Source organism: Nanorana parkeri, unplaced genomic scaffold (genome assembly GCF_000935625.1).
Source record: "Nanorana parkeri isolate BGI_ZX_2015 unplaced genomic scaffold, ASM93562v1 scaffold555, whole genome shotgun sequence".
NCBI classification, from domain to species: domain Eukaryota; kingdom Metazoa; phylum Chordata; class Amphibia; order Anura; family Dicroglossidae; genus Nanorana; species Nanorana parkeri.
In genome coordinates, this window is record NW_017306823.1 from 197,223 (window position 1) to 224,217 (window position 26,995).

Sequence of the window (26,995 nt, forward strand, 5' to 3'; positions counted from 1 at the left end):
TATAAGACCAAGAAATCGGAACATTTATTTATATAAAAATCCAAAGAAACCCAGAATAAATATGTCAAACGAATGTTCTGCATAAAGATTATGCAATGTTAATATCCTTGAAGTCCATTATAAACTTTTTGTACCGATTCATGCTTCAAAAGCTGTTTGACATCTAAAATAGAAAAACAGATTAGCTATTAGTATATACATAAAATACAGCACCATAACAGACTAGCACTCCTAAAAAAAAATTGATGTATCCATTGTATTATCAATGAACAAAACAGGCACATAGCAGAAATGGAAAAATTGCTCTTGTCCATAACAGATGTACAGGTTTGAGTTGAAGTGGTTAAAGAAAATGGGGAAAGAAGTTCTCAAGGCTAGCCCAGTATAGATCATAGCGTTGTGGCTTGAATCTTTACGTTTCCAAAGCAAAAGCAGGTATATTGGAAGAAAAAAAAAGTTGGGGAAACCAAAGACTCCTAAACGGAAAACTAATGTTAAAGGGAGTTTTCATGTTTTTATTATTTTTAAAAAGTATTTCATTTTAGAAATGCACATTTAAATTCTTCCCTAATTCTTTTTTGCAAGACATGTTGGGTCTTCTAACAAAAAAGCCCGGCAGTTGCTGCCCACTTGTTAACAGAAACTGCATATGGAGCCATATGAGCAGATAGATGGAGGAGATGTGGGTCTCCCTCCGAGTCATTCAGCTCGGTGTATTTTGTAATGGTGAATACAAGGAGATTAAATTACACTCTTCACTACAGCGAGGACATACACTAGAGAGAAAGACTACCAGCGTGAGGTAGACCCTGCACTCCTGGTGGGGGCATTAACACACAGTCTGCACTAGTTAGAACAGAAGCATCCTAGGAGGATATGCTATGGCTATGCAGTTTAGTGTTAGTGTTAGTGTTCCAGTTATCTGAAAGTACATTTTTTACTGCTTGCAGGGTAGCCTGATTTTTTTGTGTACTACTTTACTTTGTAAAACTGCAGCTAATCTTTAATGAAATACTACTAAACGGTGGACTCCTATTGTTTCATCAGCAGACACCACAGAATTTCACACTTTGAGTAACTGACTATATCTTGAAATCTGAAGTCTATAAGAAGAGGGGTGATTTAAATAAACATTAAACAATATGGGCCATAAAGGAAAGCTCTGTATGGTGTCAAACAGGACAGCAACCTTTCCTTTACTACATGATGGACAATAATCACAAAATTGGCTATAAAATCCCAAGGGGAAAACACAATGGTGTTAAAAGAAAGCCTACAATTTCAGGTCAGAATTAGATTTAGGTTTCCAGGAGTCGTAAATCCTCATAACTGACGTTTTGGCGTCCGGCGAGGAGGCATATAAGGGGGGATGGGGTTTTGACACTCAGGTGGTTGGAGCTCAGGAGAAGGTTAAGAAGAGAGAACTGGCTATTTTTATGGTAAGAGATAAACTTATGGAGACTTCTGTTTGTTGCTCTGATTAGATGCACCTTTCTTGAAAAGGCCTTACAGGACTATGTACTCTTCCCTTTAAGAGTTTGATGTTATCCCAGAACGTAACACTGACATACCCCATTGGTTTTACTTAGAGGCTGTGCTTGGAGCCCAAGTTGTTGGCTATACAATATACACCGGTGACGGAAATGGATAATGTCAGGTAACACAAGAAATTATATTTAAATTATACCCACTTGGGCAGATGCCCTTATAAATTCTTAAAGAGTGTTTATTGTTCCATCATAGGTGTGATCTATTCACTAATAAAAAGAATTTCTGAGATGCTCTCATCTAATAGAAATCTGGCCTCTTCTGAAACCTTTCTCACTGTGTATTTTCCTGCTCTGACTTGGGGGGTTGCCTCGCTCTCTACCCCATTTCTATTGGTCCCTCCCCGTCCGCGCCCATGATTGAGTGTTGGTCAGTGGTGGATCCAGCCATCTTTACAGACTATTGTAAGTTTATTGAACTAAACAAACTGCACAAAGTATTCTAATGCATTTGCATAGGTAAACTATGAACTCTTTGTAAATGAAAAATATGATTTTCTTGTAGAAAGACAGTAGCCCATTTTTCCTGATGAAGCGGATCTCCGTGAAACACGTTAAAATCTGTTCTCCTCCCACGGGACTACAAATTAAACTAGGAAACTGATATTCAGCAAATTGTAATAAGTATCGTAATATAAAAAATTCTGGGGAGGATGCGGCTACATCCTATGGTCTTCTCTAGGCAATCTTGTTTGTCTTTCTTTTTTAAAAACTATGCATTTTAAAAATATTTATAAATAAAAATTGTTACACTTAAAGCAATAAAACATAAAAATCAAATGTGTTTGGTTTGATCCTTGAAGTACCTTAAAAGTCCAAATCCTCCCTTTCTCTTTTTCATGATATTAATTATCAGGATGTGGTACTTCTCCTATATGCATACCTCTCTGTATGAATATTACGATCTATCCTCTCTAGTCTAGACCACATCACTAATTCAAAAAATAGAGCTCAACAAATCTGGGTGGTCAGATCAAATCTTGCTGTGGCTATGGCACGGTTTTCATTTCCAAGCCAAAAAGGTCTCATAACAGCGGCCTGTGCCAGTTGGGACATTACAGCTTTGGGGCAGACATGTAATTAATAAGGTATACCAAAATGATGTGAAATGATAAGACCAATGAAGTAGCTCTTTTAAAATGCTCACAATACTTAAAAAAGCCAATTACTAACTCTTCTGACAGGACAAAAAAATGCTCTTACTGTAAACACACCACTGAATACTTGATACGGAGTACTGAATACCGCCGGTAGTAAAGAGGTGCGATGCTACCTCTTTGCTTTTATAAAGGAGGGATACTACTAAACTAGGGCAACTGAATTAATAAGGTGGATGGAGGGCCTGAATTATCAAGCCAACTACAAATACATTTCTTAAACTAAGAACTTTGAGGAAACTGGGAGGGAACGACAAGAAAATGGAAGGATGCAGTATAAATCACAAGGGATTTTTGTTGAGAATGTGGAATTCATTTCCGCAGTATCAGCAGAAAACATACACAGCTTAAAAAAACCACTTGGATGGTTCCGCAGTTAAAGAATATACAGGGTTATGGGAATTGATTGCAACACACACACACACACACACACACACACACTACCTCAGTTGACCTGATGGACCTGTGTCTTTATTCAACCTCACCTACTATGCAACTATGTAATCATAGGATCAGATTTCTTTCAACGTGGCAAACATTTTTATATTATATCTGAAAATACACATACCATTTTTTTGCTCTTCTGTTAGTTGTTCTTTGGGAAAGTCAACATCAAAAGTGATAATCAGAGAGCCTTTGATATTATTGTTGTCGAAATTTGGCAGGCCTTCGCCCTTTTTCCAAAGTTTTGCTCCAGGTTTAGTAATTTTATCACGCATTACGTGAACCTAGGTATAAAATAAAAAAATAATGTATGCAGCAGATATATTGTCACTTTTGTTCATAACAAACACATTAGGGCTAGGTTTACACCTAGGCGATTTATCGTGCAACACACAGATTTGCATTGAAATCAATGAAGGCTGTTCAAACCATTGCGGTTTGTCGCGTGGACGAAATTGCCTGTCACGCATACAGCTGCAGGCGCTATTTTCAGGCAGTTGTTGTACGGTGTGGATCCCATAGACATCTCTATGCATTGATAAAGCACAGTCGCGCAAACGTAAACGCGCGAAAACAGCTCAATCGCCTAGGCCTAAAAAAGAATAGGTCAACTGCATCAACAGGTTTCAGCTTCAGTGCACATTTACTGAAAGGATACTGAGATTTCCTTTTTAATAGAGCGAGGAAGAGCTAAAATCTCTGTTAGGTTTTTAGTGCTGCCTGGGGTTCTGTTGGGGAGAATCCCAGTAATAATGTCCCAATGTTGTGACCAGGAAATTTCTGGCAGTGACAAATAGTGACATGAAGCTCCGATAGTGGTTTTTAACCCTTCAAACCTATGCCAAAAAAAGCTTTGCTTCTACAGCATGGAGTGTTCTCCATTAGCAGATGGAATGTTGTGACATCTTGCAATCTACCTTTCTAATATAAAACAAACAGTACAATGATCGCATTCCCATTATTCACCAAACAAAAGCTTTAAGTCATTTTGTGTGGTCAGACTAAAGAAAAATATTAGGTGACTAAATAATTTGTGTTAGGCAGTAAAAAGGACAATAATAAAAAGGTACAAACTGTGGTACTCCACAGCATCCATTAAAAAAAAATAAAAGAATGTTAAAAGCCACACGCCGGCCAAAATTAATTTACACTTCTCATTAAAAAGCTGGGTGTTATGGGCAGTGGGCTGCTGCAAAGTATAAAGATCACAAAAAGTCTTGCATTTTTGCAAAGAAATAGCATTGCAAGTCCAAGGTTAGGCTGCAAAAGCAATTGTTCCTTAATCCACGGGCTGCTTTTTGACAGATATAAATGGAAAGATTTTTAATAATCATTATTTTAAATGTAAAAAGTTGCATCATAAACATTTGTTCAGTGTATGCCCTAGTCAGCAGAACTTTCAGCCTGTATGGTGTCGCTCTCAGCCGTGGTTGCATTTCCTGCCCACCAACTTCATTATACAGAAGCATCTCCCTGCCTGCCTTAGTGGGCCACACGTTTGACATGCTTGCTTTATAGTATCCTTTCATTTAGGTAACATTAAACAATAGTGTTTAGCAGATGAGCTAAGGCACAGTGGGAGCAATTGATAACTTGCATGTAAAGCAGGTACAAAGACTGGTCTTTACACTTCAGTACAATTTTTAGAACACCTTAAACAGGTCAACAATTTTCAAGGATAAAATTAAAGCACCAGCAGAGTGCATAGGACACAGTCAAATAGCATAAGAGTTTCACAACACTATTTAACGTGGATCTTAAAAAAATAATTTGCAAGTCTTTTCTGCCAAAAAAAACCCTTTCCTCCTGCTGCCTGTGGCACATGTGCAGTGCATACTTCCCTGGCATCTGTAGGTTGCGGAGAATGAAGCCGGTCAATACGACACCTGGGGGAATGCGCAGCAGTTACATCATCAGTGGAAGAAGTGGCAGGGAACATGAAGGCAGCAGGCAGAGTGGTGCTCTGAATGGTAAACGCTGGGAGGAAAGCAAGCAGAGAGGGGTCTGCTATAATGTTCAAGCATGCTGTGCATACTTGCACATGACTGAAAACGGCAGAAGACGTACAGTCAGTGCTAAAGAATCTGCATGGGTCCGTCGTCCCATGCACACGCCACTTATATAAACAGTTGTAGGTGTACCCTTTTCCTTTGACCTCTGTGCATAATGCAAATGCCTGCCAGAAGGATCAGCACCAACCCATCCCCTGCCACTAAACCTGCAATGCAGCATTTCTGAGTAGGTGAAGACTTTCACTTTTATTATAGTGTACATTCCTGGAACTTTATGTATCAATAAAAACCATTTGACTTACTTTATGGCCGTCTAAATGAGTAATGTCCATTTCAAAACCCACAAGTGCTTCTACTAGAGAAATAGTAACATTTGTGTATAGGTCATCTCCTCTCCTTTCAAATATAGGGTGCCTGTATACAAATATAGAAAAATAATCACATATGGTGGAATATGTCTGACAGGTAAGCTTTTACATATACTAACACCACTAAAAATGTACAATAAAAGCAAAACGTTTTTTAGTGAATCAGTTTTTTGAGAGACATAATAAGCAATAGAAAAAGAAAATGACTCAGAAACAATAGAAGATGAAGTGGAATCTCACACCCAGTCTACTAAAACTACCAGCCTTTATTCAAGAACCATCCATATTACTGGCAGACATTGAACATGCTTCCATGTCTGTGTGAACAAGCTGACATTTAACAGTTGTTACATACGGAGTAAAATCAGTGTGATAAGTAATGTTAGTGGACAGATAGAACAACTTAAAGTGAACCTGTGCTCATATCATGCACACTGAAGTATTTACATATTCTGAACAAGCAATAAAGGCACTTTAAATCAAGCCCTCTTCATCTCTGTATCTATAAGCATTGTGAAGAAATTCATTTTTAAAATATACAAAACACAGGCACAGTGTTTTACTACGAGAAAAGAGTCTTGGCATGCTGCCAGTCCTCGAATATAAACATCCAGCAGTGGTCTCTAAGCTGTTAAGCGACTGACAAACTGTGCTCTAAAGTGTTTGTTGTGATCTTTGAGAATGAAATACTTCACAATAAGGCTATGTTCACACCTTGTCTGGACCAAATCTGCAAATGCAGTGAATTTCTGCCATGATTTTGCCGCGTTCTGGAGCGGGTTTTTTTTTTAGCTTAAAATGGGCTTTCAGGTGCAGTCCAGTGCGTTTTTGATGCATTACAGACCAGAGAAAATGTGACCAGCAGTATTTTTTTTTTTTTGTCTGGACCGGAACAGACTGCGCTGGTGTGAACAGAGCCCAGAAATACCATAGGGATACATTGGGATGCTTTTTTGGTCTGGGAACAAACTGTTCTGGTTTGGACATGGTGTGAGTAAGCCCTTAAATGCAGCTAGAGAGGTCAAGGATGGTTTGTCTAAAGGCTTCTTTACCATTGGTTTAAAATAGCTCAAAGTCTGGGAATAGGTGCACTTTATTAGTATTTGTGTCATTGAACTTGGATCTCTCCATCCAAACACCTACTCAGGAGGGAAGGCCTGAAAACAATATACTTCTACTGTATACTGGGCTGATATTAAACATTTAAAAATACCCTACTTTCATTTGGGGACCGATGCTGATCAGAAGTATGGTCATCTTTGAAATCCTGGTCCACTACTAATCATCTTGCAATTTTTAGGCTATCTGCTTTTTCGCCTCATCATGTTGCAACTGTTTGCATGCCATTTCTGTAAAATTTTTATCTTTAACCACTTCCTGCGGGTGGCCTTACATATACGGCTGGCCGCTGAAGTGGTTATACCAAGAACACAGCTGCTGCTGCAGCCGTGTTCTTGGTATCAGTGCAAATAGCAGGCGATTGCCGTTTAGATACAAGCGATCTGGCCTCTTTACAGCCCCGGATCGCTTGTACCGATCGGCAGAGTGTGCTTTCCCCCGCTCCCCAGCGTTACCGGCTACCATGGGCTCAGGTGTCCCCATGGGGCCTAGGACCGGCACAGTCTCCCTGCATCAATTAGAGAGATCAGCAAGCTGCTAGCCACTGATCTTCTCTCCTCCGATCACTGGATGTGTATTACATCACTTGAGGTGTCACTGTGCACATTCTCCGGCTCTGAGAGCCAGGAGAAGAAACTGGTGAAGCAGATCTCTGCTTTATCAGCTTCTTTGGGGTCCCTGGGTGACAGAGGTCAGAAAGACCCCTGATGTCTCCATAAAGAGGACCGGTCACACCTTATCTATTACTATTACATAGTGCTTGTTAGCCCCCTAGTGCTTGTTAGCCCCCTACTTCAAAGCAAAAAAGTTAGTGTAAAAAAAAAAAAATTGAAGCAATTTTTTTTTTTTTAAAGTCCTCCGCCCCCCACATACATGCGCAAACATGCGTCGGTGGGCCTACGGGCAAAAACTGCGCTACACGTGAAACATATAGCCCCGAATGGCGGAGTAAGAGCAATAATTCTAGGGCCATCAATCACTGTTAACACTAAACAGATGAGCAGTAAAAGCTTTTAAATTGTCGCCCTTTGGGAAACTGTATTGTAGTTTTTTGCGGCTTCACGTGTGAACTCAATTAGGGCTCAACATGTTTGGTATCCATTTACTCGACGTGACCCCATCTTTTATATTTTAGCAAACAATTTTTAAAAATTAGGTATTATATTTGGTTTCTGTGCATTAAATTTAATTAGTGTATTTTATCCTAAAAATACTAGTTTTAGAACATTTCTGCAAATACTGCGCGACATAAAAAATTGCAACTAGCATTTTTTTTTATTTTACAGGGCCTCTGCTTTCAGAAAATGTATAATTGTTTGGGGGTTTGAAGCTGTTTTCTAGCCAAAAAGGCGTATTTTATACCAAGGGTGATCAATAAGTTCACAGAACCACTCCTTGCAGCAGGTGTCTGTTGACTCATTTTATGGATGAAACACTCACACTTGCTCCTGAACAAAGAGCAGTAGGTGTGGCTTTGTGTGGGCCTGTCAGACGACTGTAGATGGACACAGAGGGCGTCTCTCACAGAGGGCAGCAGGTCTTATCTTCAATGTGCTGCATGAAAACTGTCTTTTGGGGCCAGTGCCAGAGCATAATAAAATAATTAACATAAGAGATTTCATAATCTATGTTTCCTGCACCCCCTGTAGACTACAGTTGGGTTTAGTCATCTGAATGCAATTTTTCCTTACTTGAGAACTTTGATTCGAAAACGCAAGTCACCTGGCTCTCCATCAATGTGTGGCTCGCCTTAAAAAAAATTATTATAATCATAATTAGTAAAAGGACATGTGTACAAATAAATATACAGTGTTAAACTTAAAAAAGGTATCATAACACATGATGCTTGCCTTCACCAATGAATGGGTATTCCATGCCATCACGAACACCAGGCTCAATCTCCACTTCTAAAGTTCTTTCTTCATTCACAAGTCTAGAACACAATGACAATAGTGTTAGGATGTATAAAATTCTTCTAGCAAGATCGGAGACCACAATATTCCTGTCAGAGACAGAATTTCCATCTTTATACTGCTATTCTTAATGTTCAGCAAGTCTGAACACCTACTTCTTGGTAGGGATGAGTTCAGATATGAAATCGAACCCAAGCTTATCCAAACCTGGAGGAAGGCCAACAGTGCCGGCTTGATCAGCTGCAGCCAGGGCATTTTCCACCTCACAGCTTCACATACACAAAAAAGGGGCAGAATGCTGGTGACATCACTGATCTTACATGGTCAATTACCTAATATGCTGGCCACATGGCCAATGATGTCACCAGCATCCCGCCCCTATTGTTTACATGCAGCTGTGGGGAATGCCCAGGCTACAGCTAATTGAGTCGGCACTGTTGGCACCTCGTGCTTTATACACTTGTATATACACAGACATAACGAAGCTTGATTAAGGAGGGGTAATGAGAAGGATTAGGGATCACAGAGCCCTGTCCTAGATCAGTTAGTTCGGTAAACCAGATGTGTATGACACACTGCATCAAAATACTACACTGAAATGGCCTTCAGTACTCTAGGGATCACACACAAAATGTTGAACAAATCCATTATCAATACGTGTGATGAAAAAATCATTCTTACTTGACGTTTGGACATTCATCACAAACAACTTCTTGAGTCATCTGAAAACGTCCCGGTCCAAGTTGTGTAGTTCTCATTTCTTGCCGGCAGTTGCATTTACGTTTTCCTGGTGCTTGTCGCGCTACAGGCTTGTTTCTTACAACCTAAAAAAAGGATATTAAATCATCATAACCAAGGGAAGCAAACATTTTACAGAATAGTACATACAGATTGTTTCAAGGGTAAGGGCTTGTTGCCACAGAGTAAATAAATGCACTCTGACAGCCCTGCTGTGTTTCGTGTCTGGTCAGTGTACTTTCTGCACATGACTGAAGGACACTTACATAAAGTGAGGTTCATGTATTCTCCTACCCAATTTATTGGATTGCTATGGTGGCCAACCATTATTTGGCAGGAATACCAAGGAACCAAGACTTGGAATTACTGTCAACACCATACCATAACCATAGTGAGCACTTCCTATTGGTTTATAACATAGGCACATTCAGGTCCCTATAAGCAGATTAGTTCAGTTGCAGAGTGCCCTGGTATCCTAAAAAGCCAGGTTCCTTGATTATGTATACTGCAACCAGAGCTCTCATCAACTTGTGACCCACCTCTTCCCATTTCTCTCAAACCTCAACTGGCTAGAGAGGCCACAATCACAGTGCTTAGCCAACAGATAAGTAAAGGGAGCAAGAAGAGAGTGAGCGGAATTTATCAAATCTGGAGCAGACAGATTCTGCAGCAGTTGCCTATGACAACCAATCAGCTTCCAACTTTTATTTTCAAAACTCAACTGAACAAACTAAAGAGAGAAGCTGATTGGTTACTATATACAAATGCTCCAGATTTTGTCTTCTCCATTTTTTATAAAATACCCTCCAATGTGTCCATGGAACTCTGATGAGAGTAGGGATGCACCAATACCGGGTTTCCTGGTTAGGGTGACGAGGGAGCATAGAGACTGTTGTTGGCCAACCAGGAAGCCGTGCGTCGTGTAAAGACTCGTTGCCCGGTTTCCTGATTGGCTGAGAAGCTGGCAATGAGTCATTACACGGTGCTCGGCTTCACGATTAGCAGGGAAGCCATCTGCATGCTCCCTCGTCAAAAAGTGACGAGGGAGCATGGAGCCGGCTTCCTGGCCAATTAGAAAGCCAGGCACTGTGTAATGACTTGCTGCCCGGCTTCCGGATACGGGAAGCTCAGGTATCGGGCTAGGCATCGGAGCATTTGGGAGACAGAGTACTCTCCCAAACACTCGGCATCGACACCGATACTAGTATCGGTACATCCCTACTAGAGAGTATGGTCATAATCCGCACATATGTTCTTCCCTTTCCAAAATTTTTTTGTCTTAACATCCACTTTCCAAATGACCAGTTCAATGAGATCTACTAATGAACGGCACTGCAACGCACCTCCCGCACCAGAACACAGGGTAGGTGCGATTGCGTGGTACAGTGCGTTCCTCCCACGGGATTGTGCAATGAATGCACTGTACTAGTGTGAACGGGTCCTTAGTCAGACCTAGCACATCACAGGAGAGGTAACTATGGGACTATTACCTGTAATGGCCAAGCTATGTCAGCATTGCTGGCTCTTTCTTTCATCCTTTCAGACCTTGACAGGTCCTCCTTAGAGCTGCTGTGGCCCCTTTTCCTCAAGTTATAATCCATTTACAATACTGCTAAAATTGAAGCGTACCTCTACAAAATTTCCAGAGTATACTTCTTCCAGCGTGACTTCAAGATCGATGATTATATCGCTGCCTCGCGGAACATTACGGTCCTGTTGACGCGGATTGCCTCCAAACATAAATCCAAAGTCTCCAAAAAAGCTATAGGAAAAGAAAAAAAAAAAAAGGATATCTTATAGTAAATGTGTTTGTTGAAGTTTACATAGACTTTTACCTGAACCAGAATGAAAGCAGTAACAGACGCTAACACTGGCATGTGTGATGTATGCAAGGGATTTACTTTCAGGATAAGCGCTGCTTTATCATTAAAACAGAAAATGTTTTTAGATTATCACAAAAAAAAAAGTTTTAAAAGTTAATTTGTATAGTGGGCAGGACCATGTAAACTGTTGAATGATGTCCTTGTGACCAACTTCCCATTTAATAGCAGAGATATAGCCTAAAGCAGCAGGTTATAGAAACAATCATGTTATTATGTCATGCTATATCTATACTATAAACCAGAAGCCGAGGTTGCAGCTAAGGGACATAATGATCTGCCTTGTTCCTAAAGAGCAATTCAAAGTAGCAAATAAAATTAACCAATCAATAATACTATTCAGGAAATTTTGCAAGTGTGCCAAGGACAGAATTAAGACAGTGCATAAAGTGTTGCTAATTGGCACGCTGCAGTGCTGACACGGCGGGGAAAAAGAGAGGGATTTCGAACCTCTTTACGGACACTGTTGGCCTTCTGGGCAGCCTGCTAGCTATTTCCTTGAATTTGTGGCCAACACTGGAGAACAACAAAAGGGCTTAACACTGTAGGGCATGGCAATTTGAGCTTTTGGGACAATATTAAACGCTTCTGCCTGTTTTCTTGCTTAAATTCAATTGTGCTTGAAGGATTAGTAGTTTCTTAACAGCTAAAAGGTACCAGCCCTAGATTAACAAAGTACATTACCACTAAAGTAACATTTTGTACTACATGACAGAATATCCAATTAGAAAAAGTAGAAAGAGAAACTTTATACGGCGGGGCAATTCATGTTATTTAGATCAACTTACTGTGAAAATATATCACCATGAGAACCCTGATGACCATCTTTAAGTCCTTCTTCTCCATATGCATCATACTGCTTTCTCTTTTCTTCATCAGAAAGCACCTAGATAAAATAATGTATATTGATAAACTATTTTATACATGTATCTACAGTCGTGTCAAAAAGAAATACACCCTCTTTGAATTCTATGGTTTTACGTATGAAGACATAATAAAAATCATCTGGTCCTTAGCAGGTCTTGGAATTAGGCTAATGCAGCCTCAGATGAAAAAGACACAACATATTACATTGTGTCATATAGTAAAAAATTTGACTTGGTACGGTCTCAAGCCTCATCTATGTAAATGTCTCCGCCCTCACCTTGCACGTGTGATCTAGTTCCCCATGCATGTTGCCATCCAACGTTTAAAAAAAAAACCCAAACCATATCTATTTTAGATTGTAAGCGCTCAATAGCGGGGCCCTTCTAACCATCTTGCTTTTAATTGTATTGTAACATTATTGTCTTCCTTATATTGTAAAGCTCTGCGCAAACCGTTGATGCTATATTAAAAGGAGAACTATGACCTAACAAATCCCGGCAATAATACATTATAGTATAATGCATTTGCTGGGATTTGTTGTATTTCTCTATAGCTGGTGGTATTCTGCGTGCATTGCGCCGCTGTATAATGTATTATTGCTGGCTGGGATTGGTTGTATTTCTCTATAGCTGGTGGTATATTATTTGTGTATCACTCGGCTGGTAGATCCTCAAATCATCTCTGAATTGGTGCCGACACTGTCCTTCCTTCTGGAGGGTGGCTACTTTTGTTCCCCATGGTCCCTGTGTGTTGTAAAGTAGCCACCGCTCCAAGCTCACTACCGTGATGGACTACAATCTCAATACAAATTAGTATTCCATAAATATTTATTATTATTTTTTTTACCCGATTAAAATCGAACTTAAAAATCGACTAACTAATCGATTTTGAAAATAATCGTTAGCTGCAGCCCTAATGATATCTGTATTTTCTCTTCCAATGCACTCTTATAGTAAAAAATAACACTCTTACAAAAAACAACTATTTTGTATGTAAGTTAGCAGTGTTGGTGCCATTGTGTAAACATTTGACATTACTAAGAAAAAAAGGGAGAAGAAAATTCTAGTCTTTTGCTATTATTTGTAATATTTGTATATGTGAGCACTATTTGTGTACATCCTGGCAAATCAGGTCATAGAGCTGCAGTGACTCATAAGTGGATATGGCCTTGGCACCAGAATTATTACATATTTCAGCAGCAGAAATCCATGCAAGATCGCACAATTTATACCATGTACAGCTCAGTGTACATTGTAAAGTTTGCAAGCAGGCTAACAAAAAAAAAAAAAAAAAAACTTTTATTGCAGAAAAGAAATCGAATGTCTTTTGCAAAAAAAAGCCTTCCTGTTTGCATTTTTTTTTTTTTTTTAAAGGTACAGTTCGCTTTACTAGCTGAAGCCATCCTAATAGTTATTTATAATGCTGCTCATGTTGGCTGTGTAGATACTGTGCTAAGATTCTAATATCATGGCACTGTGTGACAAATCTCCTAAAGCACCATCAATGACCTCCTCATTAGCATTGGACACAGCTTTCTCCATGGTACAAGCCACATTTGTCATTCTTCCTATCCTGCTCCAGTATATACACTGATTATGCCTGAGTAAGCACCCAAGTATGGAAAACACCGACTCCTGACTTCTGGGACTCGAGGACCACACAATAATCTACCACAGGGCTGCAGATTGGGCTACAGGGTTTCATAAGCCATTGTTTTCAGAAAGCTATACATCCACAGGTGATGGTTTGGAAGGACCATCAAAGACACAAAGTCTTAGTGCTAAGCACCCTACATACATGGGTGCTTAAAGGAGAACTATGGGGTTAGGGCTTTTCCCCATAGTTCTCCTTAGGGTAACGGGAGCACACAAACTAGCGTCCTCCCGTCACCCTAAGCTCAGTATACCGCGACCCCGCAGCTGAAGCGGATCCCGACAATTATGTCTGGATCCGCCCAGCTGCGTGAGTGACAGCTGGCTCTGCCTATCTAGAAACAGAGCCAGCTGTACCTGCCCCCTCCCCCGTCAGTTCCACCAGTCAGCGCTGGAGGATCGGAGCGGGGAGGGGGGAATCCAGTCCCTGGCAGAGAGCCGTGACAGGATCGAGAGGTGAGCGAACGCCGGTATGTGTTCGCTCACTTCCCGATCTACTGAGCCGACCTGTGACAGTTTCATTGTCACAGGTCGGCTAGAACTATGGGGATGAGTGAAAAGCACTCACCTCATAGTTCTCCTTTAAGACACACAATTATAATTACAAAGAAATCTCTACATGGCATTAAAGGGGTGCATTTATAAAAACATTTGCAGAGCTATTCGACCTGCGAACTGTCCGGTCCATTTGTTCTGTGTGAATGAAGGCCAAAACGAATGATAGACGTATAGTTTCTTTCCATGTAGAATTAAATATCAGGAAAATACTGCACTATGGCCACTAGATGGAGCTGAGGACCACCGGAAAGAATATTTAGTTCTCATGCTCCTCAGCTCCATCTAGTGACCATAATATGGTATCTTCCCGATATTATATGCAATGTGAAAGGAAAATATATAAACAATCCTTTTGCCTTGTCACACAGATCGAATGTATAAAGAGTTTCTCAGAATAAATGGCTCTATGATTTTTTTGTTTTTTGTTTAAATACTCCCCTAACTGATCTGAAAAGGACACAATGTATTAGTAATTCGCTATACTAATCAATATGGCTGTCAAGCATGCATGTCTAACCTTATTCTAGCTAATCACTAGACATGCATTTAACTCAATTGACAAACCTGTCAGGTGACCAGATTATCCCCAACCATATCTGCAGTTCAACTACTTAAAGTACACATCAGGCTCAAAATATTGAAGAAGTCTCAAACCCATACCGACCGGAAAAAAAAACATTCCTCAAGAAGCCAACCGACATATAATTTTTGATCAATGCCTAAATGAATAAATATCAATTGAAATGGAGAGATCATACCTCGGACCTTTTCCATGGAATATTTCCTTAGCACCAACAATTCACAGATGAACTTTAGTATCTCTCATCACAACCACCTTCACACATACAGTACATACCCTCTAAGGCAAAAATGGTCAGACACCAATTAAACTTACAGCATATTTTTGAGTAGCGGGAGGACCCTGGGCACTAGAGGAAATCCGTACTAATGTGGGAAAAGCATGCAAACTCCATGGACCACGGATACAAACCCATGACCCAGAGCTCCAAGGCAAATACAAAATAATAATAATGTACAGTTAGGTTACATATTGAATACTAACCTCATATGCAGCACCTAAGTCTTGAAATTTATCTTGTGCTTGGGGGTCATCTGGATTCCTATCTGGATGCAACTGCAAAGCTAGCTTGCGATAGGCCTTTTTGATCTCTTTTATACTAGCTGTCCGTGATACACCCAGAATTTTGTAGAAATCACGTCTGAAATGAAAAGAGCAGTATTCACTTTAAAGTCACGTCATTGAGAAAAAGTAATTGGGACATTTTTATATTAAACCAGGAAATGTTCAAATTCTAGGCCAACTGAATATATTTCTATTCAGCCTTATATATAGTGTTAAAGTAAACCCCCCAAAAAAACTTGGCCCTGCATATAAGGCCCCATTCACACTTGGCGTTTGTCGCGCGATTTGCATTTTGCTCGATATCACGCGATTTGTCGCGCAAATGCTTGCATTGAGCAAGCTGGAATCGCGGCAAAATCTGCTCCAAAAAGGGTCCTGCTGTAGCAACACACTACCTGCGACAGCAGGACCCTTTGCCCCATTGCAAAGCATTGAAGAGCGATATCGCGCGGTAAATAGCCGCGATAAATCGCTCAATGTGAACGGGGCCTTAAGGGGAAAGGATAGAGCCTTTAATAATATCTTATTGCCGTCTGTGTTCCTCTTGGGGAGATTTTCCCTCACTTCCTGTCAATAACTGTCCTTAACACAGGAACTGGGGACACAGCCTAAATCCAAAACAATGTGCCAGACCCTCTCTAACCTTAAGGCCCCTTTCACATGGGTGTCTTCAGGCTGTCATACTGATCTGGTGGCTACAATTCAGGGCCCCTGAGCGGAAACAAGTAAGCAAATCAGGTGCTTTCATACTTGTTCTGGATCAGTGACTAAACCCAAAAACAAAAAATGGAAGATACTGCAGCTTACCAGTCCTTTGTAGGGAACCTGGTCCAAACCTGTGCTACTCCGAACCCAGAAGGAGCCCCTCCCAAACATAGAAGGGAGCTCCTTCCGTGCCGCCCTATCAGCAGCGGGTGGGGAATTCCCTGCCCACGACTTGATGTAAGCAAAAGGGGCGGGGTGCAGTGATGTCAATGAACTTATATGGCAAATTACACTTACCTAATACGACATCAGCACAAGCATGCCGCCCCTTTGTTTACATGCAGCTGCAAGGAGGGGAATGGCAAGCCCACAACCTATTGGCTGGAAGTGTCTATAGCACTTCCTTGTTTGCAGGAGTTCAGGTTTCTACTGGGTTCGGTCCAAACCTGAGCTCATACCTCATCGCTAGAAGTGATGACTGCATTTGTTCCCTTTTATTTTAGGCTTGCATTATTCCATTTCAACCTGGTAATCCTGCCACTAAAACATCCTGCCCTAGGGTGACAATGCGCACTCACTGTACTGTGTCTATGGAGGAGCAGTGTCGTCACCCTAAGACAGGAAGTGTTTTAAGACTACAGAATACCTCCCACTCTCCTCCTCTCGTTAACATAAGGAGCAGGTGTTCTGTAGTCCACCAACAGAACTGTGCAGGGCTGATAAAATTGTTTAGGATTTTGGTGTATTACACACAGGAAGTTACAAGCTTACTGGATTTCTGGCAGATCAACAGATATTTTTCTGTACATTGAGCATTTTTAAAATGACAGACGTGGTGTAATGTGCATGTACTAGAGAGATGCGTTTAATTTATTTCATTTTGCTCAGACATAAACTTTAAGGGGTTCAGCGGTTCCCTGCATAGAATGCTGCTCCCCACAACTAGAAGCTGTTACATGAATGTAAAATGTATCTTTTAAGTTTTGGATAGAAGGGAAGGGTTAGACCTTTTGCCAAGTTTTTATTTTGGTCTTTGTGCCCATTGGGAAGATTCTAGAGCTGCAGCTAACGATGATTTTCAAAATCGATTAGTTGGACGATTATTAAGTTCGATTAATCGGTTAATCGGATAAAAAAATTAAATACATTTTTAAAAATGGCTCCAGTGATGGACTACTAGTTTGTATTGAGATTGTAGTCCATCACAGGAGCAAGCTTGGAGCGGTGGAAGTAAAGAAAAGGAAAAAAAAAGTGTGGTGTGCAATATAGTGAAATGAAAAGTGTAAAATTATACAGCAATTAATGTAGAATGGCACCGCCTATTGAGGACTACAAAACCCAGCAATACATTATACAGCGCAATGCAGAATACCTCCAGCAATAGAGGAATACAACAAATCCCAGCAATAGTACATTATAGCTGGTAGTATTCTGCATTGTGCTGTATAATGTACTATTGCTGGGTGTTGTAGTCCTCTATAGCTAGTGGTATTCTGCATTGCGCTGTATAATGTATTATTGCTGGGATTTGTTGTACTCGTCTATAGCTGGTGGTATTCCGCATTGCGCTGTATAATATATTATTCCTTGATTTGTAGTCCTCCATACAGCGCAATGCAGAATACCACCAGCTACAAAGGAATACAACAAATCCCAGCAATACATTATACATACAGTGTACAATGTATTGCTGGGATTTGTATTCCTCTATAGCTGATCTAATATACATCACAATGTACCATCAGGTATAGAGGAATACAAATCCCAGCAATACATTATAGAGCACCATGTGTGGGAAAGTGCAGGCTTACCTGAGCAGTCTTCCAGCAACTTGTTTCTGAGATCGGGCCTATTGTCATTCCCTCACGCCTGCTCCTCCTTACTTCTTCTCCCCGCGCACCTGTGCCGATCGTGGATTTGGGCGAGCACTGAGCGTGAGGTGGGGAGGAGGTGTGGCGTGCAGCGTGTGTGGAGCCGTGAACAGGGCCAACCAATCGGAAGCCGATTAATCGATTATTGAAAAAGTTGACAACTTTTTCAATAATCGATTATAATCGATTATGTCGATTAGTTGTTGCAGCCCTAGAAGATTCAGCACTCTATTTGTACCGGTGCCCATTGACACAGTAGAAAGCGTAGAGAAATGCAAAACTGTCCCCAAAACGAGAGAGGAGGAGAAATCTACAAATGGGGACATCTGTTTCGGGGACAACAAGAAGGGGAATTCCCCTCACTTTGGGAGATTTTCTCTAACTTCCTGTTGTGCCTTTGTGACATGTCCCTAATGTTACAGACAGCAAAAACAATAAATTGACAGGGGTTTTAACCCTCCTCTACTCTATCCCCCAAGAAATAGTGCATCATACATTTTAGGATATTAGATTTCAAAATGTACACTAAAAATAAATACCATTTCCCTGGTAAATCTCAGAATACTAAAATAGGTTTCTGCTTCAGAAATGAATGACTGTGCATACAACAGTTATGTAATGAGAGGGAGGAAACAGCCAACATGCAGATGAATTATTTACAGGATGCTGCATCTTAATCGCTTACCTTCCTCACACAAAGCATACAGGCAGCAAAATAAGTTTGATCCCACCAGATACCATGATTTGAAAGCCCCATTCCGGGATAACTTTGCATTTTTTTAATATAGTGATCAGTTAAAGAGGGGTAGAAATGATCCTGGAGACGGGCTTTAATGTACATTGATGCATCATTGCTTAAAAACCTTATACAAGTGTTGTTCAAAATAAATGTCATGGACTTAAAAGGAAATATGAAGCAAAAAAACCCTAAACTGCCACAACAGGAACTTCAGGCCTATTCTCCTATTCAGCACCCATATCCCCAAATTTCAGGAGAAATTTAGTATGCAAATTTACTTTCCCAGTCAAGAGTCTGGCCTGACCTCCTCTCAAGCTTCACTAGCGGCCCATCGTTGTGTTGTCCAGCTTCAAAGGCCAATAGTAAAGGCACAATAGTTCCCTATAGACATCTACAAGGCTGTGTCTAAAGATTGCCCTATGAAAGCCTATGAAAAACTACTGCACGGGGGCAGCTAGCGCACAGAACTCTTTTGGAAATGCATGTAGACAAATAGCTGAGGCCAAGGCCACTGAATCAAGAGGAGTATGCACTTGGGAAGGGAGAGAGTAGGAGAATTGGGGGGCATATTTTAAAGTGCACCTATCCATTACCATTACTTTACACAAGCTTTATTGAGTAGCAACACAACACTGCCAGTGCTCTTCAAAGCAGTAATAGTGGGACTGACTACTGTCTACTTTGTTTGATGTAGGGCCAGTCAAATCCCAGGAGCCAGGTAGCCACTGTTTTTAAAAAATTACAGCTGGTGCCTAACTTTTGAGGTTCTCTCATGATGTAGCCAGTGGAGCTGGCTCGTAAAAAAAAAAAAATCCTGCTGGCTCCCGGATTTGACAGACTGGCTCCTGAATTCCATATGAATTTGTTCACCTGTGCTTGTATCCTAGATCTATATACCGGGAGGAAAATAAAGTTACACAAGGACTGAGATGGCTTTCTACAGTACACATGAACCGGATTGGTCACAGCCTCTACACACTGCTGGGACACTATTGTGTGGCTCTGGAGGTGTTTTGCAAGCTTTGCAGTGGAATTCATCATACTATCATTACACTAGTGATTCAGCAGGTTCAACAACATTTATGTTTCACGCATGTCAAGTAGTAAGCAGATACTTTCCTACATACACACGTTGGCAGCCGCCATCTTCTGTCCTGATAGAGATGTGGGACAGATTGGATGTCAGGGTACACCCCTACAATTAAAAAAGGCACAAAGAGTACCTGTATGCATTTCTTTGCACTATATGGGGCTGTGCGACATCCAACATTTCCTGCACGATCCTCTTTATCATTATAGTGAGGAGAGCTGTCAGTCAGAACAGGACTTTAAGTATTTAGATATTAGATCTTGATGAGAGATTTAGCTAGATGCCCAAAAATCTTCAAATAAACTGGTCACCACAGATATATGGAGGCAGCCATTGCTGAACAACTAACTTGGAGCCCAACTTTGGGCTTCAAAAGATACGGTAGTTGCGTTTTCTTGGGCAATAAATGTGTTTTCTTGGGCAAGCCTGGAGTTCCAGTTGCAAGTAGTATGTGGCCTCTATTCCTCTACAGTCAGTGGGTGGTTCCACCATAACATTGCATAGTCTCACATGTCCTATGTCACGTAGAGCCTGTGACGAGATGAAGTTAAGGCTGCAGACTTGAGTGACAAAGCTGTGCAGAATTAGAGTGGCTGCATACAGCGTTGCCACCTTTATACAGGAAGTGCCACCTCCCTCATTTTACTGGCAGAATCAATAAGTATTTTTAGCAGTAAAGCAAAGGGTAAATGGAAATCCCTATGCTACTTGTATGTAAAGGCAACATCATTATTTGGATAGAGCAGGGAAGGGTTAGACCCTTTACTGATTAAAGTCTGTTGACGCCAAAAAGATTCAGCCCTCTATATGGTATGATGGCCAGTCACAGAGAAAGAAAGTGAAGGGAAATCCAAATATTTCGAGCTGTCTCCTGACCAAGAAGTGAGAAAACCATCCAAAGAGGAGCCCTATTTCCATGACAACTCTTCTCGATAGGAGTTCCACCAGAAGAAAGGTACAATGCTCAAGGTGAGTGGCTTACCACAGGGTCCACTGCAAAGGCCCCAGTCTGGTTCTTTGCACTCCGCTGAATCAGTCAGAGGAGAAAATTAATTACCGCACTCCAGGTCATATTTTTAGCGCAGCATGGGTCACCTTGGACATTTTCAAGAGAATCCCCTTATTTCCTGTTACATCTCCAGGACAGGAAGTGAAAGGAAACCTGCCCAGTGGGGCAGATACAACTCAATAGGGATTTGAACTAGAGATGCACCGATACGCGTATCGGTGCCGATATTGAGTATTTGGGCGCCCAAATGCTCTGATACATACCTCCGATACCAGAACTTCAGGTCAGAGGGAGATCTCCCTCTGACGAGCAGTGCCAAGGGAGAATGGAGCTGGCTTCATTTCCAATCAGGAAGCCGGGCGGTGGGTTATGACTTGCCTCCCTGAGTGGCTAGGAAGCCAGCTTCACGTGTTGCAGAGCAGCCTGGCTTCCTAACCAATCAGGAAGCCGGGTGGCACGTAATGACCCGCCTCCCAGCTTCCTAATAGGTCAGAAAGCCAGGCTGCCTAGGAACAAGTGAAGTCAGCTTCCTAGCCGATCAGGAAGCCAGGAGGTGGGTCATGACATGCCTCCCGGCTTCCTGATTGGTTAGGAAGCCAGGCTGCCTACCAGCAAGTGAAGCTGGCTTCACAGCCAATCAGGAAGCCAGGCGGCACATCATGACTCGCGTCCCGGCTTCCTGATTGACTCACAGGCAATCAGGAAGCCGGGCGACAGGTAATGATCCGCCGCCTGACTTCCTGATAATCTGGGCACAATGCACCGGTACTCGGTATCGGCGCATTCCTACTTTTAACCCTTTCCTACTCTAACTAAAACAAAGATCTATGTGGCTCATCTCCCAGTGAGGGAAGTAGCCAGGCTCCATAGAAGTCTATAAGGCTCCACTGTGCAGGCGCTGTGAGAGGTCCTTGTCATGGGATGTGAACGATCCCTGGAGGCCATGAGCACTGGATCTTGGTAAGTATAAATCTGCGGAGGGGAGGGTGGGCTCTTTTAGACTAGGGGAGGGGGGCAGAAAGAGTAAGTGCATGTTTTATGAGGGGTTAACTGCTTGTATGTCTCTAGGAGCGAAAATAAAGATTAAATACTGACCCGATCCTCGGCCTTGTGCCAGTGACCGCTCTTTACCCACTTCGTGTCTTCGCGTCTAATAGAACTGTATTAGGCGTGATGACCTCATGGGTCCTTAGATCACTGGATACCGGGAAGAAGAGGCTGCAGGGACCAGCCTAGCAGCCAGGCAGGACCGAGGATCAAGTGATTATATTTTCCTCATTTTCGCTCCTTAGACAAAACGAGCAATTAACCTTTGCAGTGCAGGGGTAGCCCCACTGCAAGGATTGGTTTTTCAAAATCCTGGAGTTCCTGTCATTTTCCTAAACTTTTTCAGGCAAAGCACATCTGTAAAAAGAAGAAGAGGGAGATCCCAGGAGATCCCACCAGACTGCAGGGAACAATTTCTCATGAACGGAGGTGCATTTAATGGTGAAGGTGGCAGAAGAAGAGGTGAATAAAAAAACAAAGATATACTCATCAGGGCCGCGATTCTGGCGGGTGCTAGGTCCCTGCAGCCTCTCTCTCCAACCGCTACAGCGATCGAATGTCCCTCGGCGTCCTCATGTCTAATGCATTAAAATTAGATGTGATGACTCACAGGACCTTAGACTGCAGGGGCAGAGGGGGAGAGAGGCTGCATGGACCAGTCCAGCAGCCAGTCGGGATCATGGTTTGAGTAAGTATATCTATGTTATTTTAGCTCCCTACACAAAACAGGAACTTAACTCTAGCAGTGCAAGAGGGTTAAGATTTCATATATCCAGAGTTCTTCTTTAATATAGCGACAGGATTGCTTAAAAGTGGACCATCACCCTTCCTACCCACTTTCTGTCAGCTCCCCCCTACTCTCATAGAATTTGCCTTTTTTTCATTTTTAGGACTTTTCCCAGGGAACCCTCCTTGCACTTCCTGGATTCTAGCCTAGGTGAGAGTGTCCTATTTAGTTACCAGCACATTGGAATACCCTAAGGGCTCCTGGGATACATGACGTGGGTATCACGCCTGCGCCGCTGCACATCATCAGGGGGCTGGCTGTCTCTTCCCGCTTCTTGCAGCTGGCCTCCTGATGACATGTTGCAGCACATGCGTGTCATCAGGTGTCTGACTGCAAGAACCTGGAAGATAAAGCGGGCGCCCGATGACATCAGAGAAGATGGCGGCCCTGGAGCGGATGTAAAGCAGCGGAACATTGGATACCTACAGAACTCCGCTGGATTGCTGGCCACATATTTTTGGTGGATAACCCAGCTAAAGGGTAAAGAGGGAATGGAGGAGGGAAGTTCCTCTTTAAGTATTTTATTTTTTAGCACCTGGTGAAATTCTAGATCAGTTGGGGAAAAGACAACCAATGGATCACTGCGGTTACTGCGCAACCACATTCTTCCAAAATGATGACCGAGCAGATGACGATTAGGCGGACAGTTATGTCATTTACATGCATTCACACCGATCTGTAGAAGCCTGGTGCTAAAGAGAACCATTCCTGGCCAATCAATTCATCCCACCTATGGGTATCCAATACCAAAATACACCTCCTGCTAGTAACACGAGGTTCTATTGTCCAGGAAGAACAAGCTATTCCATATTTTCCTTCTACAAGCCTTATACTGATAAAGAGCATCGGTTGACTTACCCTGCACACACCATGCTCAGCATGTACACGACCAGCAGGCATATGCTGCTTAATGACAACGAGCCGATCTTCATTGTTTTTTAGAAGGAAGCCAGTCACCAGAGCAGGGATACCTCGAGTCCTTCAGCTGTCACTGTATGAACGCTGCCCCAACTTCGCTCACGTCCGTCTACACAGAGACCTAGATCTCCCATACAACAGGTATTGAAACAAGCACAGCGAATCACGCAGGACAACGTCAGCTCCAGCCGGGGAACAGGCAGCCAATCACCACGCTTTGCATTTCATTTCCGGGTTCGCTTGACCAACCACATGCTAAGACATGGCAAATTACGGTTCCCACTTACTCCACCAATCGTCCTTGCTATTGTGTTCACACCGCATTTCCTTTTCAGATGTGTCGCCGTTTCAGGGACGAAGCCATATCATTGGTTATAAAACAGTGAAAATTGCTATGATGAAGGCTGACGTAAGCTGTACTTTACTTGTTATTGAGAGTTTGTATTTGCACTGTGTTAATAGTACAATTAGTACCATTTTACCTGGCTTATTAACCACTCCAATCCCCAAGCCTTTTCTCCGTCCTCGTTATATCTTTCAAGTTTTATAGTCTATTTTTTTTTTTATGTAAACGAGATTAAGTGCGGCTGTCCTCCATTGCGTCCAGGCCACGCTCCCTTTTATAGTCTATTTTAATTCTTATGCATTGAGGGCAATTTATCAAAACTGGTGCAGGCAAAATGTGGAGCAGTGGTCCATGGGAACCAATCAGCTTCTTTCATTTTCAAACCTTGACCACTTGCTGACTAGTGATGAGCTCGGGCGTGTTCGCAAGCGCCTCGTGCCGAGCCCGCCAGGAAGCCGTCAGCGCGCAGGGCCAATCACAGGCACTGAGACATGTTCCCGGTCCGCAGCTGCAGAGATCGGGAAATGTCTCAGTGCCTGTAATTGGCCCTGCGCGCTGACGGCTTCCTGGCGGGCTCGGCACGAGGCGCTTGCGAACACTCCCGAGCTCATCACTATTGCTGACTAGGGTGTTTACACCCCTTCCTGTCCAGACCATTTTTCAGTATTCAGCGCTACAATACTTTTGACTGATATTTATTCTGTCATGCAACGCTGTACTGAAATTATTTACTGAAATATATTTTTAGGGACAGATAGAGCTTTCTTTTAGTGGTATTTATTCACCACTGGGCTTTTTACTATATAATTAAAAAAGTCCAGAAAATTTAGAAAAAAAACCCTGTTTTCCCTACATTATGTTAGGAAATATTTATTATTAGCCAACTGTTTGGTAAAATATAAAAGATGGGGTCACGTCGGGTAAATAGACGCCAAACATGTCAAGCTTTAAAATTGCGTGCACCCGCAAAATTGCAAAAAATGACCATAACTAAAATTGGCCATAGGTGACGTGTTAAAAGCTTTCACCGCTCATCAATTTAGTGCTATCAGTGATTAATGGGCCTACGACGATATATAACGTGTGGTGTAATCGTTTTCGCACGTAGACGCACCCAACGCACATTTACGTTTATATGTGCGGGGATGAGGGGACTTACATTTTTTTGGGTGTTTTTTATTCTTTTTTTAATATGAGACTTAAATTTTTTTTATGTGACTTACATTTTTTTTTTTTTACACTTAACTTTATTGCTATCACATAGGGAGCTAATAATCCCCTATGTGATAGCCAAAATACAATGACAGGTCCTCTTTATGGAGACCTCAGGGGTCTTTAAGACCACTAATGTCACCTAGGGACCCCCAAAGAAGCTGATGAAGCAGAGGTCTGCTTCACCAGCTTTTTCTCTAGGGACAGCCGCCAGAGAAATGACAGCTGAAGGCGGAAGTGATGTAATACACATCACCTCCGCCTTTAGAGAGGAGGAGAGATCAGCGGTGGAAGAATGCTGATCTCTCCTCCTTCTCAGTATAAAAAGCCGCTGTGGCGGTCCCAGGCCTGCAGGGGGGGACAGCGGAGCCTGGAATAACTGGCAGCGGCGGTGGAGAGGGGGGGGATTGCAGCAATGGTGAGGGGGGCGAATTGTACATTGTAATACAAGCGATCGGCCACCTGTAGAGCCGGTTGAACGCTTGCATTTAACGGCCGGTACCCACTGATTACATGCCCGGCGGGATTCTGCTCGCCTGGGCAGAAAAAAAACTGACATTCAGACACGTCCACCTGCCGGGAAGCATCCGCCGTCTGCCCGTGTATTTACAGTGGGCGGATGGCAGGCGGTTAAAGTGGTATTAAAGTCTCCGGTTTATCTGTGGCTAGCAAGCAGTAGAGCATGCGACTGCATTTATAAAACAAAGAAAGTGTCCAAATATGTATTAATTTACCTGTGTCTGCGCTGCTAGCACTCGGAGCAGAGGAGTTAGATTTGGGAATGAATGAACACACGCCGGGAGCGCGCACACAGGACAGACTCCGTGGGACATAGGAAGAAATAGGAGTCGACACTGGATCAGAGAGCGGCGCCAGCACTGAGGGGATTGTTGGAAACGAGTGGAGGGAAGATGTTAGCATATTGCCTTTATTGTCACTTTAACTGAACAAATTGAAGAGAGAAGCTGATTGGTTACTATGGGCAACTCCAGATTCTGTCTGCTCCATCTAAATTCCCCCCCCTTGTTTATTTTTTTCAGGACAGAAAGGGCTTTACTTTGGAAGCAAATTTATATACATATATTTTTATTTCATTAGGATGTACTTGTAATAAATTATAACAAAATTAAAAATGTAGTCTTCTGTAATTCCCAACATAACATTTAGGTAATTTGTGCAGCCCAATATGATTACCCCCCCAAATATATTTAACAAAGTCTGTTGAATAAAATGATATCATATTAGTGTTTTTATGTAATGTAGCAGAATGGTAAAGCTCAAACTGAATGTATGCATTCTACTTTAGGAGATCTTTATTCCCTTTTACATGCTACATTGTGATGTACAGGTGAAACTCGAATAATTAGAATATCGTGCAAAAGTAATGGCAGTAAGTGCTGCAAAAGGGGCCCAAACCAAGTACTGAGTACATATGCATGCTTGTACTTTTCAGAGGTCCGATATTGTTCTATGTACAATCCTTGTTTTATTGATTGCATGTAATAATCTACTTTTTTGAGGTTGTGGATTTGGGGTTTTCATGAGCTGTAAGCCATAATCATCACAATTATGACAAATCACGGCTTGAACTATCTTGCTTTGCATGTAATGAGTCTATCTCATATATTAGTTTCACCTTTTAAGTTGCATTAGTGAAATAAATGAACTTTGCACGATATTCTAATTATTCGAGTTTCACCTGTATACAGGGGTAAAAAACGGTTTCTGTGAATTGTTAGCATAACATTGACATCACGTCACGTTGATGAGGGCACAATGACGACTTTTTTTACAGGTTCGCAATTGCTAAATATTTGAATGACATTGAGGGGAATTTATCAAAACTGGAGCAGACAAAATCTGGGGCAGTTG

At 41.9% G+C, this 26,995-nt stretch overlaps 1 protein-coding gene across 1 annotated transcript; it reads right to left on the reverse strand.

Annotated features, from left to right (window-relative positions):
- DNAJB11 (DnaJ heat shock protein family (Hsp40) member B11) lies at nucleotides 1-23,586 on the reverse strand. The gene is made up of 10 exons (XM_018562007.1): nucleotides 23,506-23,586; nucleotides 15,319-15,475; nucleotides 11,967-12,064; nucleotides 10,928-11,060; nucleotides 9,242-9,384; nucleotides 8,498-8,580; nucleotides 8,339-8,396; nucleotides 5,463-5,574; nucleotides 3,273-3,432; nucleotides 1-163 (listed from the first exon to the last, which is right to left on the reverse strand). The coding sequence occupies exons 1-10, from the start codon at nucleotides 23,577-23,579 to the stop codon at nucleotides 99-101; spliced, it is 1,083 nt and encodes a 360-aa protein (XP_018417509.1). The 5' UTR covers nucleotides 23,580-23,586; the 3' UTR covers nucleotides 1-98.
- Nucleotides 23,587-26,995: the final 3,409 nt, after the last annotated feature.

Excerpts from the sequence above, each read along its gene's own strand:
- DNAJB11 (XM_018562007.1), bottom strand. The coding sequence starts at position 23,579 with ATGAAGATCGGCTCGTTGTCATTAAGCAGCATATGCCTGCTGGTCGTG. Across the intron at positions 8,397-8,497 it reads ATACCCATTCATTGGTGAAG|GCGAGCCACACATTGATGGA; the intron begins GCAAGCATCATG and ends ATTTTTTTTAAG. Across the intron at positions 5,575-8,338 it reads TTTCGAATCAAAGTTCTCAA|GCACCCTATATTTGAAAGGA; the intron begins GTAAGGAAAAAT and ends ATTTGTATACAG.